The sequence below is a fragment of the Genypterus blacodes genome, unplaced genomic scaffold (assembly GCF_046128005.1).
Source record: "Genypterus blacodes isolate CSIRO-AG114 ecotype Tasmania unplaced genomic scaffold, CSIRO-AGI_Gbla_v1 ptg000021l_1, whole genome shotgun sequence".
NCBI classification, from domain to species: Eukaryota; Metazoa; Chordata; class Actinopteri; order Ophidiiformes; family Ophidiidae; genus Genypterus; species Genypterus blacodes.
Genome location: NW_027466834.1, coordinates 2,156,340 through 2,169,972, shown reverse-complemented (window position 1 = coordinate 2,169,972; position 13,633 = coordinate 2,156,340). Strand labels below are relative to the sequence as shown.

The following is a 13,633-nucleotide window of genomic DNA, read 5'->3' as shown; positions in this document are numbered from 1 at the left end:
TTTTCTATATTGACTTGTTGAAGAGAAAGGACAAACGAGGTGAAAACCAAAACTAGGCCCCCACAGGGGTGTTAGGGGTGTCCAGGCCGGGGGAGGAAGGGATGGCGACACTGCTCACACCATCCTCCTGCTGGGCTGGTTTGTTGCTGTGTAGCTTTGGCTAGCAATTCTGATCTCTGTGGCGGATGCAGGTGAGGGAGGTGAGGGAGGAGGATATCGGGCAATGCGCTGCCATCATCCTCTCTCAGCAGGAGACGGAGTTCAAACCATCAAGCAGCTTGATCGCCCTGCCGCCAGCCAGCCTACACAGACTACGACGCACACAACTCTTTCTCCTACTGCTTTCCTGCTTTCCGCTCAGGCCCCCACGTTGGACCGCCTCCTACCTGATGATGCCTTCACCTCTCTAGAGCTGGAGCGTGGAACCAAGCGTCTCCCTGGTGGCAGCCCTTTAAACCCCCAAGCCTCCAGCATAGAAACCGACCTCAGGCTCCCCGATCAGCACCAAGGCCCCGACTGGAGCTCGGCAAGCGAGTCAGAGCTGAGACATGCCCTGCGCTGAAGGGAAAAAATATCTCCCACAAGCTCCTCTGGTGGCTCTCCTCTCCACAATACCAGCTTTTCAGCAGCCTGTCCCTGCCGTTCAGTGAGGAAAACCAATAGTACGAATCCCAGTCTGTAGCTCACTTCAGGCTTTGAGGGTTCACCATCCTCTTCCTCACCTGTCAATTTGGAGCCTTGACAAACAAGAGGCTGACAGCTAGGAGCACACACATGCAGAGAGAGTGGGAGAGACACTAATATGGGGAAAGCACATCAGGTAATCTGCTTGGCTTCTTCTTGTTTTGTGTCCGTCCTGTGGTGCTGGAGAGCAGCAATGCAGTCTCCTGTCTTACGCAGGCACGCGCACACACGCACGCACACACACTCTGACAGCAAGTGCGCACACACAGACAAGAAAAATAAACAACTGAATTGATTAATTTTTGCCTCCTCTATTCCCCCTTCTCCCTCTCTCTCTCTCTCTCTCTCTCTCTCTCTCTCTCTCTCTCTCTCTCTCTCTCTCTCTCTCCCTCTTTCAGTCTGTCTGCAGGTCTTTAATCCACTGCGTCCATAAGTGGTTTATCCTCTGCGTGAGTTGCCTTGAGGTGACTTGGTTGATGAAATAACATCCATCGATATGATCCTGTTATGGTCTGTCTTGTCCTCCCCAACATCTCCTGCTCATCTCCATGTGTCTCTATGGAGCCGGCTGACGCACAGCCTGCCTGCTGTTTCAGTCTTACAATCTCTTCTGCTCCTATGGATGAATCTCTCTCTCTGAAAATCTGCTCATTAGAGAGGACTGTTCCACTGCAGCCAACCCCCCCTTCCTGCCCCCACCCTCCCATTCAATAGCACAATCCAGCTCTTAAAGAGACAAACACTCCACAGACGCACAAATCTCCTCCTTCACCTGTAGCTTTTTCATCTCTTCCTCTGCTTTGCCTCATCCCCGCCCCCTCACTCCCAGATTGGTGCCGTCTGATCTGACAATTCAATCGTTAAAAATCTTGTGGTAGGAATACAGATATTGTGAATCGCTTTGGATTCTGTCCTGGTGACTTAACTCTAAATCTAGTCACCCGGCTGCATCTGTTGCTGAGGTGAATTTGTCAAAAGCTATTGCAATGGTTCTCAAACTGCTGTGTGTGTACCAGTGGTAGTACATGAACTGCTGCAGGAAAAACAAAACAATTGAAATCTGTTCTGCAGGAAATTATTCTTCAATCGTTCTCTTTAATTAAAATTGATAGTTTTTGATGAGCCCAACTCATATGCACAATATGTGGGTGTCAAATCAGGTGAGTTCCAGTGATCCCATTGACAAATAAACTTTTTGGATGTGCTGTCTCTGTCTTTGTTCTATCTGACTCCTGATTCAAATTAACTTTTCTGGAAGGAGAACCATTGTTTTATCTCACAAATGTGGCCCAGCTGTATGAATTGACATGAGGCTAGTTGTGGCAGAGGTCTGATCATAATGTGAGCCAGATCACATCATCTGTAAGGATCTGGCAGGTCGGATTGGATTCTGAATTTAGCAATGAGCACAAGTGACAAATCTTGTAGAGTACCACTTGTTTACAGCCACCACAGCTCCGCCTGCACAACCAGTGCAGCACTGACCTCCTGCTATATCAATGTGCTGTTTAACTCAAGGGCTCACTGCAGTGTCACTGTGCTACATTGCTTCAATGCCACTGCTTGCTTGCACAGAACATCAGCACCATTCCAGCTGTCCCATTTTCTGGTTAATTTCAAGACAGATTTCCACCGCACAAAATTTCCAATCCTGAGATATTTTTAGTTATGATTATGTCTCACAGTGTGTTTAATAATCCAGGACCATCCTGGCCTTGGTTACACAAAACACTTTCAATGTCCAGGTTCTCTTTCCATTATTGGCAGCAGGGAGAAAGTTGATCTTCCCTTTACTAAGAAGCTTTGAGGAAAACTGTTGCTGAGCTGCTGAGATGGGTTTTTGCACTGTGGTCACCCTGAGGACAAAACAGCCAAAATATGCTCTTTATTGATCCGCTGATCTGAGAAATAAGATGTTTCAGGGAAAACCAAAATATAGTGTGAGATTGATTTTACTAATTGTGCGTGTTTTAACACCAGGGAAAGAAATCTGATTATGTCGTCTTTGTACAAAACCTTTACTACTTTTACGTAAATACACACTTATACCATAGTTATCTGCTGCATTAAAGGCTGAATTCCAAATTTTTATTTCTGTATACAGATATATTCTGTGATTTTTCAATACTCAGCATTAAAGATTAAGGCTGGCAGCAAGTTCATGATACTGTAATGTAAAGATTTTGCCTCAATAGAAAACACTGTAAAATGTATATTTTGTCCTCAATGTAGTAGTTTGGGATCATTTACAAGCTTTTGCCATTTCATTTCAAATATTTAATTTAATACTTAATATTTTTGTTGTGTTATGTGGTAGCATTACAGAACATGTATTCAGAGTAAATGTGCTATTAAAACACAATGTTACAAGCCAAAGTAGTGTGTCATAATACTCTTTGTTAGGAAGAGTACTATGCTCTCCCTCTCCTCCCATCCTACACATGTTGCTTCCTATCACACTTCCCATGCCCTCCTTTCCTTTTGATCTTCTCCCTAAGTTTTCCTGTTGCTGTCGTTATTCTTGTCCTTCTGTGTGGGAAAGCTAAACCAATTCCAACCCAGATTACAGTAATAAAAGGGCTGTGGGCGTGCGTATTAAAATTTAGGCCTCTAAACACACCAGCAGCACAGGGAGGGAGCGGAGGAAGAAGAGAGGGAGAAGGTGAGCAGGTTAAGGAAGAGTCAGGATGATTTCCTGAGCACAATAATGGAATTTGGATGTACAAAGAACAGTACCACAAGTGATTGAGGATGTTATATGTGTGCAAGTGTGCAGATCTTTGCCAACTTCACATAAACCACAAATCCCTCATGTCGTCACATAGACAGCAGCAAAGTGATCGATTATGATTGATTGATTGATTCCATACCGACAAGCAAAATTCATTGACAATCTCCTGTCAGTTTCTATTCACATTAAAACCTAAAGTCATAATTACGTCAAAAGAAGCATTAATTGGTGTATGATTAATGTAACTAACAGATTTAGATTATGACTGAAAATAGATTTACTCACACGTGCAAATGCTGCAATAGAAGGCAACGCATGCATCTCCTCCACTTCCTCCACACTCATTAGGACATAAGTCATGTATAATCACAGAACAGAGTAATCCAATGGATCAGCTTGTACATTTAGCCTTAATCACAGTATGGACATAAAATAATGAGTATAGATAGAGGTGATTAAAGAGAGAAACGGGGCTGAAAACACAATTTGAGGTTATTATGATGTATTGAGTTCCTTCATTTACATTTTCAAGTGTCACTCTCAGAACTTCCGTATGGTACAATAACTTTCACAATCGACTCTGAATATGTTGGATCAGACGATCAAGAGGTTTTTATTCACATTAAAGGTTTGATTTTACTCAACCTGTTGATGATGTCCACATCTTACACACCTTGGAGCACAATGAGTCTTGTTATTTTTCATTGTTTTGTCTCTCTTTTGGCCCATACCTGATATGTGGTCAAACACTTTGCTGCCTAAGGATCTTTAAGTCTGTGAATGATTGTATACTCAGGGAGGTTAGGTCACTTTGACATCTTCATTGATCAGTCCTGTCATCAAAAAGTGAGTCAGCCCCCCTAAATATAGGTGTTTTATTAATAATCTTTTTCCTTACGACACCAAATGGCTATTCTTGCGATAGGATATACCGAATGACGTAACTGCTTCAGATATTCCACTGCCTGCTGTTGATGTAATTGTACTGTACAAGTTTATCTCCACCTCTCACACACACACACACACACACACACACACACACACACACACACACACGCACGCGCGCACAGACTGACGCAGCTCTGACGAGTACTTGCAACATGCCCCCACGTCAGCAATGAGCCAAAACAAATCTCCTCTCTTCAGTTATTTAAAAATTCTTTTTTGGTCCCGAAGTACACAAAAAGGGTCTCGTAAAAAAGGGAGGGTGTGTGTGTGTGTGTGTGTGTGTGAGAGAGAGGCGGAGATAGACTTGTACAGTACAGGGGGGGATGCAGAGTGGGAGGGAGCAGTGAATGAGAGGAAGGCAGCGTCTTCCTCATCTGTCGCTCCTCTATTATTTATCAGTCTCATCCCTGGTTCTGCATGCTGATGGAGGATAAAATAGGTCACTGAGGGATCGGCTGATGCTCACACACTGACTGTGTCTCCCTTAACACATCGCTTCTCCCCTCCTTTCCTCTCTCCCTCCCTGCAACTTTCCTCTGTCATCATCCCATCTGCTCTCTCTCTCTCTTCTCCTCTTCTGTCTTTTGATGATTCTCATCCCTAAACCTCCACCTTCCTCGTTGCATCTTCCCAGCCTCCTCCTTTGTTTGCAGAGGAATAAAGGAGTAAAAGGGAATGTGTTGCTGCTAATTATCTGCAGGGGGCGCAACAAACCACTTATCTGTGGATCGATGATCCTGCTCATCCGAATGGAGAGAGCAACACTGAGGACAGTCGGGGAAATGCAACTGGGGTGTAATGATGCATCAAGCAGAACACTGTCAAATAACAATAATGGATAGTGGGTTGAGTTACTTACTTCCTGCCGTACTTTCTGGCTGAACTTGTGGCACGTGCGGTCGTCATCCACCTGAAGGCGTTTTCAAATGTGCGGTTGTCTCTGTCATTGAAGTTGCCACACATAAAGGTGCACTTTGATTTCTGCCAATTTTCTACTTTCTACAAGCAAAATCTCTGAATACTTGACTCATTACAGCTCATACCTCCATCAAGGCCACCCAAGTCTAAAGAAAATCTGTTTAGTCACATGTGCTTTGTCATTACAGTAACAAAAACAATGGTTTTATAAACTATTTAACCATTAAAACTTAAAAATACTTAAAATCCAAAGAACATCCAAGTACTTATAAATCACATGTTAAGTATTTGCTTATTTAAGAGGCCGATCCTGAAGTAAAGACTATTTTGAGTTTGACTAAAAGGATTCTTAAGAAAGTCCGCTTGTACACTTGATTTCCATTTGACCCAGATATTTCACAATCTTTTTGTCAAAACATACTTCATGTATGTGTGCGTGTGTATTCAACAGTGTAGTGGATTAGCCGTTTGGTTTGAATTTCCCTTAATATTTACACATTAAAAGAAGCCTTTGTTCATAATCAACCAATAAGCCAGGCGTCTTATCCTTCACTTTGATCTGAAGTCTGGACACTGTGAACCATCTGGGTGACAGACTGCACTAAGGAAAGAGGCCACGAGGGGGCGACAACACACCATGACAGAAGAAGGGTGGAGTTCTAATTCTACTTTTTGAAAATATCAAGACCAAATCTGATCAGACAGAAAGTATTTCATCTTTGACGTTTCTTTGGTAAGTTGGAGCATATTTCACATGGTAGATATAGTTCAAAGAGTGGACCTGCATATATTTGTATATAATAAAGGTATGTTTAGCTAGTTCCAAATATATTCCCCGTTGCCTCAGTGCTTCCAATGACATTTGACCTTGAGAGTGCCATTTGTTCATAGATTGAAAACAAGATTTGACAAGGTGTACGCGTCATTATAGCCTAACACAGTTCCAGAGGATATGTTTCTTTCCTTTGCTTCCATTGTTGCGTGCATAACCTCAATTGACATAGCTGGAGAAAGAGCACAAGGTTCCAGAAGGATCCGTCCACAGTTATACAGACCTGGTAGCACTAGGACAAGCCACCAAGTTTCTCCTTTCTACAACCAAAATCTCTGAATGCTAGAAGACACCCATACCTCCTCCAAGGCCAAACAAGCTGAAAGAAAACCTGTTGTCAGCTGTAATAAAAACAGGACCCGTGCTTTATTTATTCTAACACAAATAGAAACAATGTTTTTTTGTGAAATTTCAAGAGATTTGGCGAACACAGCATATAGATCTGTAGCAAACTGTTCATGTTATATGTCTGTGATTGAAGTCTCATCAAATGTAAAACCATCCTCTGTTCCTCTGTCCTCATCCTTTCCTCACGTCTCAACAGGGATTAAGACACAAGGGAAAGACAAGAGTGAGGGAAATGTGAACACAATGAAAAGCTTCCAAATGCATCCGCTATTGATTTGATCTTTAAGTACTTCAAGCTTGACATTATTTCAACACAACGCCCCTGTTTTAACTCAACCATTGAACCTAGTTATAGTTTTTATAACTAGCTTGTGATGGTGCTGTATTGTTTTGGACTGAAACATGTTCCTGATCTGTTTCTCTGTCCAATGTACAGGACAAACACCAGAGGGACAGAATGATAGAGACACGGCTCATGAAGACAAAATCATGGCACACAAAATGTAAACTTCACATTACCAGTGATGGAAAGTATCTACAGATTAATGGTTTATATTATACAATTAATAGTTATGTAATTAAAGGTGAATCAATACCGTTAAGCTTGACTGATATCAATGTTTGCAAATGTCCTTTGAGAAAGTGGAGGATGGTACAGAATTCTGTTTACTACGGGAATGAAAGTCACACACACACACACACACACACACACACACACACACACACACACACACACACACACACACACACACACACACACACACACACACACACACACACACACACACACACACACACACACACACACTTTGGCAGTGTCTCACTACTGGTCTTCATAGAAGAGTTTAGCCATAGCGAGGGCGACCTTTGTGACCTTTTTGTCTTTAGCATCAGAGCCCAAGTTGGCTCGTGCCAGTCCAGTCCAGTACTGCTCAGTGCGAGCCTGGTAGTCCGTCACTGTCTCACCCTCCTGCAGAGTCGGGTGATCATCCTCATCTACAATTCACAAAGATAGAGGTTAAAGGAGCATGCAGCATGTCCAACATCAAATTACCATTACTGGTTCTTAATCCTGAACCTAGAGAGCCTTAACGCCGCATCATGTCCATTTCTCCTGCTGTGCTCAGGTGGGTACAAGACCTGAGGCCTCCCATGAGCTAAATACACTGAATGTAGCTCAATAAAAGCTTGAAAGTTACCGAAGTTCAGTCAGCTGTGTTTAGCAGGGTGTTAACCATTGTATCAATTTTGAAAGATTAGACTGGTAAGACCCCAAAGCTACACATATATTAACAATGACTATTCATATTTGCTTTGAACTGCTGTAGCCATATATGTATGCATCTCCCTCATCTCTAACATGATTGACACAAACTCTTTTCCCATTAAAAGATGAGGTGGTAAACAGAAGGACAGGGAGAAGTAACAGCAAAGTGGCAGAAGAGGCAATAAAGAGGCAGCAGGCGGGACAATCTCTTGCCTTCCTCATCGTCGCCTTCCTCATTGTCGCTTTCCTCCTCATCTTCCTCTTCTCCTCCTTTGGCCTCTTCCTCCTCATCTTCCTCATCATCCTCTGACTCAGACTCTCCCAGCCACTCTTGTGTCTCTATAGAGAGAAACAAACCCACATAAAACCATCACACGCATTCTCTATCATATTACCTATTTCTTTGTTCCTTGTTGTCTAACTGACAGACGGACAGTCACAGCTTGGATCAGCCTATCAACACTCACAGGGCAGAGGCAGCGCTGGACAGGCTGCCTGCAGTGCTCACACTCGCTCAAAATTACGCACCAGCATGATTTCGGGATTGATTGTGCCGAGTCTGGACAGCTTAGACCTGCTGGCCCCATTCCAGTGCAAACATTACAGCATATGGACAGACGAGACGACAGACGAGACGACAGACAAGACGACCGACTCACTTGGGTCCATTTCGACCAGAACCTCCCACCGGTCCATCTTGTGGAGGTCCAGGCAGTAGAAGTCATTCAGAGTGAACTGACGATCGCCCACCTCGAACATTCCTCCGTACAGGAACAGCTTGCCCTGACACACAGTTGCCATGGCGCTGCACCTTGCACAGGGCTCCACCAGGGGGCCAGAGGCCAAACCTGCACACATTCAGGTGTATATTACAGGGAGAAATGTTTTTTTTCCCTACAAAACAGACTCAGACGAGAAATGAAGATGGAGGTTAAGCGTTCTGACTGAACGCACACGCACACACACACACACACACACACACACACACACACACACACACACACACACACACACACACACACACACACACACATGAAATTAAAACTGCAACCTCTTGATCATGGGTCAATCTTCACTAGTGGGACAGCAGATAGTACAGTACTATTTGTGTATTTATGACCTTGTGAATGTATGAATTATTCTTGCCTTCATCCTCTTCTTCCTCCTCCTGCTCCTCCTCCTCCTCTTCCGCTGCCGCCTGCGCTCCCAGGATCACTTCCTTGATGGTCATCACCGTGCCATCGTCTGTGACAATCTCCTTGATGATCTCGGTCGGCCCTTGAGCAGCGGCCTCGCCCGTTTCCTCTTGCTCCCCCTCCGCTCCATCTTTCTTCACTCTGCGCCGCCGCTTCTTCTCTGCCTTGTTACCCTGAGGAGACACTTTATATTATTAAACTTATTGCCTTTACATGTGTCTCATTAAAACCTCATGAATATCTAATTTCTCCTCCCTCTGCGCAAAGTCTCATTATGGTGGTAAAGGTCCGGCACCATCTGATTCTACATGCTAACAACCTGCTCACCCTGAGCACAGCGGGGAACCAGCGGTTCTTAGCCGTGTCGTAGAGGTACAGGTCATTGTAGAAGTCGCCCTCCAGCGTCTCCTCCTCTTCCTCGTCACAAACTCCACCAAACAGCACCGCTCTTGCCGCCGGGCCCACCGCCATGGAGAAGCCGGAGCGAGGCGGCGGCTTGCTACCCGATGGGCTTACCCTGGACCACGACCACTTCTCTGGAGGAAGAAGGAGCACGAGTCAGGACAATCCACTTCCAGCTCAATAAAGATAATAGCTACAAGAGCCCCATTTAACTATCAGTTTGTACTTTAGTGTAATCTTCCACTACATTGAAGTATAAATCATTCTATATTAGTACCTTGGCCATCTTTCCCCTCTTTTTTCAGGAGAAACATGTCAGAGTGGATTGTCCCCTTCTCCACATCCTTTTTGACTCTCTAGAGACAATCACACACACCATTAGATATAAGACAATCCAGAATGGAAAAATGAATACTGCCCCCCCACACACACCACTTTGGAGTATCCCCCGTAGATGATGACCCCTGAGGCGTCGGGCGTGGAGGTCATGTGACAGGCGGAGCGTGGCAACGGCCCGGAGCCTGATGGAGAGAGACGTGACCAGGAGAAGGAGTCCAGGGAGAACGAGTAGACGTCATTGTAGTAGATGAAGTCTCTGCAGGAGGAAAAGTAGAGGAAGAGGAGAGAGTGGAGACGGGCAAGGAAAGAGAAGAGAGTAGAAAAAGTGAGGATGTTAGGCAGAGAGACAAAAAAAAAAAGGACGACTTTCCTGGTCCCACATTACTGAGCTCACAGATATGCGATGACATGCCTCGATTGATAAGCTCTGAGCCACAGAGCTGAGGCGTTTCAAACATAATCACCTTATGTCTAAGTATATGTCATTCAAAATAGAATGTTCAGGACAAAACTCAAGACACATTTGGTCTTTATCTTATCTGCTTCTGACATCATTTGTCAAATGTCTTCCTTCCTACACTGCTTTGGAGCCTTAGTGTCCCAGTTCTTCTTCCATTTCTTTTTTTTTTTTTAAATCACAAAATAAACTGTGACTGTCACTACCAACTCCTGTGAGCCTCTTTCCCTGCACCTGTGGTCACGGGTGACTCACAACAATTCCGTGCTCGCTACAAACTCTGGCGCTGTGGTTTTCTTTTGTCGTTTCGTTGAACATCTACCTGGCACTTTCGTGGAAGCCTCCAAACACCAGCAGCTGCCTTTTGCTGAGCACCATGCGGTGGCCGCTGCGACCAGATGGGCCCCCAGGCACCCTGAACAGACAAGCGTTAGGTCTCAGCATGTGCAGCATTCACAGGGTTAACATCTTTATTCAACTAATCTACTTAATATCACATATTACTATTTACTGTCGATCAGTGTCAATCGGCAATACTACTCCGCAAAATACAATGAAGTTACTGAATCAACCTGGAAACTATTTATCTGATCAGCTATCCACCCGTCTCTTCCGTCCACACATACTTGATATTTTCCCAGGTATGTGTAGCCAGGTGCAGCACCCAGAGGTCCTTGTAGTGGTAAAACTGTTCCCCGTTTGGAGAGGCAAACTCTCCCCCAAAGACCCACAGCTGGCCCCCACCCTGAGGAACCATCACGGCCTGAGGGAGGAGGACAAGGGCGGAAGGGAGGAGCAGGTCACAGCTTAATGAGGAAGAGTGTGTCCTCAAGATAAATTGGATTTCAGTGAGGAGCAGTGACAACTTTGCTGTTCAGTTTTGACTTTATGTTAATATTTCCTTCAGCAGTCTGCCCCCCCCATGGTTTAAGTCAAGAATTGCATCTATTGCAGCTGATCATACTCCACTGACTGATTAAGAACATAATGGGTTGAGATCATGCGTTCTGTTTTGTGTTTCCATGGACATAATTCTTACCTGATGAGAGCAGCGGGGTGGAGGCGGGTTGGGGATCTCGGACTTAACCCAGCTGTTCTTTTTGATGTTATAGAAAAACAGATCATTGTACAGGTACGTCTGCAAAAAAAAAAAAGGTCATGAGGGATTTCTACCACAGGAAACAGGAGAATGAAGAAGCCATGAGCTGGTGAAGGTTCTGGTTTACAGAGTTTACAGCCACAGGAAAACATCACAACTAAGTGACGCACATCCTGTCTAACTCTTACTTTTCTTTACCTTCTTCCCATTGAAGAACTCTCCTCCAAAGAGGATGAGTTCATCCTTCTCAGGATTGGCAGAGAAGGACGCATTCAGTCTGAGAAACACAAAGGTGGAGGTCATTATCCATCACTAAAACAACGTACAACATTGTCACAAAAACATTTATATTCACACAATCTGCTGTCACCTTGGTGAGGGAGGCGGACATGTTGTTTCTGTAACTTGGGTCTTCTTTGCATCAAGAGTTTGAAACTCAGCAATCAGAGACTCCAGATCCTCCTGGAGACAGAGGAACGAAGGGAAACAAGGATGTGAGCAGCTTTCATTCACTGTATTAGAAGAGTCAGGTTGTGTTTACTTCTATGGTCCACTCTCACTCATACTGTCTCATTAGCTCGGAATCTTCACCTTTGAACAGAAGAAGCCGCTGTACTTCATGCAGCTTTTACTAGCTTTGAATCTTTTAATGCAGTCGCGTGAATATGCTTCAGTCCCTTTTATGACACCTTCTGTTTTGCACAGCTTCCTTTATTTGAGAAACAAAGTTTTCGAACACCCATAATGCCCAGGTGAAAAATGTAACAGTGATGGAATTTGTTGCCACATTACACGGATCGACTAATCAGATATGTGAAGTTTCCGTATCTGTAGCCCTGATCCGTAGTTATAGGTAGTGACTGGTCAACGAGGAAGAACAGACATGCATACGTGCATGCTAGCATGTTGTCAAGTTACCTCTTCTCGCTTGGACCTCTTTGAAACCTTTTTCTCCATTTTGGCCGCCGTCTTCTCCGCTCCCTTCACCTTCTTCTCTTTCTTGCCTTTCTTGCCCATAGCTGCTACAAAAAACGTATTTATCTGTTTTATCTGTTACTTTCGTTAAAGTCTGCGGCACATGGAACATTCAAGCAAACACGCACGTCGGAACTTTAGCCCTGAAAATAGGGTTTACTTCCGACAACAAACGTGACGTAAACACAGTATGGAAATGTGACAGCGCCCTCTAGCGTATTGGAGATATATGTAAAGTAAGGCTCTGGTTTCTTTCTTTCTTTCTTTCTTTCTTTCTTTCTTTCGTTCTTTCTTTCTTTCTTTCTTTCTTTCTTTCTTTCTTTCTTTCTTTCTTTCTTTCTTTGCAATGTTTATGAGGAATAGAGCCAATCACAATCCGAAGCCAAAAATGAGTCTCCTTCATTGCTTTTATATGTTACATTTTACATACAGCGAGAGTTTTTTCTCTTGCTGTAAGAAACCAGTTACATCAGTTGTAATGTAAAGAATTATGTCAAATGGATGCCGCGGCTGATGAGGATGACAATGATGAAGATTTGTCCACACGTGTGTGTTGGTGTGTTTGATTACACGTGTGTTCCAGTTTTTTGGTCATTTAGGCTCCATTTATCTCCAGTGTGTGTGAAATGTCACAGAGAGGTAGACAGGTACAAATGAGCACCAACACATCTATACACCCTGTTAAGGCATGGTTTTACCTCTAATGGGCCTACAAACACAGCACACAGAATCCTCTCATGTGCTAACTTCACTGTCATCACTGTCATGTGATTATTCCACCTGAAACATCACAAATGTGAAGAAGAGATGCTGTAATTTCACTTGAGCTGAGGCAGGTGGGCACATTTGATGTTGCATTAAAGTGTCTTTATCTGGATCATTTCATCCTTTTGTCCTGTTAAGGCTTTTATGGAGCGTCATCAAATAGCGAACTGGTTTTATTCCACAAAACAAACAGGGAGTTTGCAAGCAAATACGCAGAGTAATTGACTTGAGTGTTGTGTGGCATACTGAAAGTCAGTTCTAGAGCAGTGAAACGGTTAATTTCAAATCAAATCTCACTGAATTGGCAGGTATATTTTAGTCATTAGTTGTAAAACAGGTAAGATGCTTCTCTCACAGCATCACATTTAAAGCCGTAAGAAGACTTCACACATGGACATCCTCAATTCACAGACGAAATGGTAACTTCCTTCTGTATGTTAAGTGTTTTTAAATTAATATCAGACAACACAAATTGTTGATTACGTGCATAGTGCAGACTTTCGTTTTAACATTCCAGACATAATTACTCCTTCTGCTTCTGGTCGGTAAACTTGATTAAAGGTCTGCTTTTGTCCCCCCCACACACACATGTTACGACTGATGATTAATTAGGAAAAAATGTAACAAGCTGTTATCAAAAGTGGTGAATTCCGAGGGTCAAAACAAAACGGT

General features: G+C 43.7%; 1 protein-coding gene and 1 long non-coding RNA gene across 2 annotated transcripts in view; one reads left to right on the top strand and one right to left on the bottom strand.

Moving 5' to 3' along the window:
- LOC142991870 (uncharacterized) overlaps positions 1–13,633 on the top strand; it is a 271,893-nt gene that overhangs the window by 160,823 nt on the left and 97,437 nt on the right. The window lies entirely within an intron of this gene.
- Positions 5,950–12,339, bottom strand: klhdc4 (kelch domain containing 4). Its single transcript, XM_076142501.1, has 13 exons — positions 12,140–12,339; positions 11,592–11,683; positions 11,420–11,498; positions 11,162–11,260; positions 10,749–10,885; positions 10,445–10,537; positions 9,759–9,921; positions 9,604–9,682; positions 9,252–9,460; positions 8,875–9,097; positions 8,388–8,576; positions 7,942–8,067; positions 5,950–7,457 (listed from the first exon to the last, which is right to left on the bottom strand). Exons 1-13 carry the CDS (start codon positions 12,236–12,238, stop codon positions 7,285–7,287), a joined length of 1,761 nt encoding a protein of 586 aa, XP_075998616.1. The 5' UTR covers positions 12,239–12,339; the 3' UTR covers positions 5,950–7,284.

Coding starts and splice junctions, on each gene's coding strand:
- klhdc4 (XM_076142501.1), bottom strand. CDS start 12,238: ATGGGCAAGAAAGGCAAGAAAGAGAAGAAGGTGAAGGGAGCGGAGAAG. Junction 11,261..11,419: donor AGTTCTTCAATGGGAAGAAG/GTAAAGAAAAGT, acceptor TTTTTTTTGCAG/ACGTACCTGTACAATGATCT. Junction 10,538..10,748: donor CATACCTGGGAAAATATCAA/GTATGTGTGGAC, acceptor TTGTCTGTTCAG/GGTGCCTGGGGGCCCATCTG.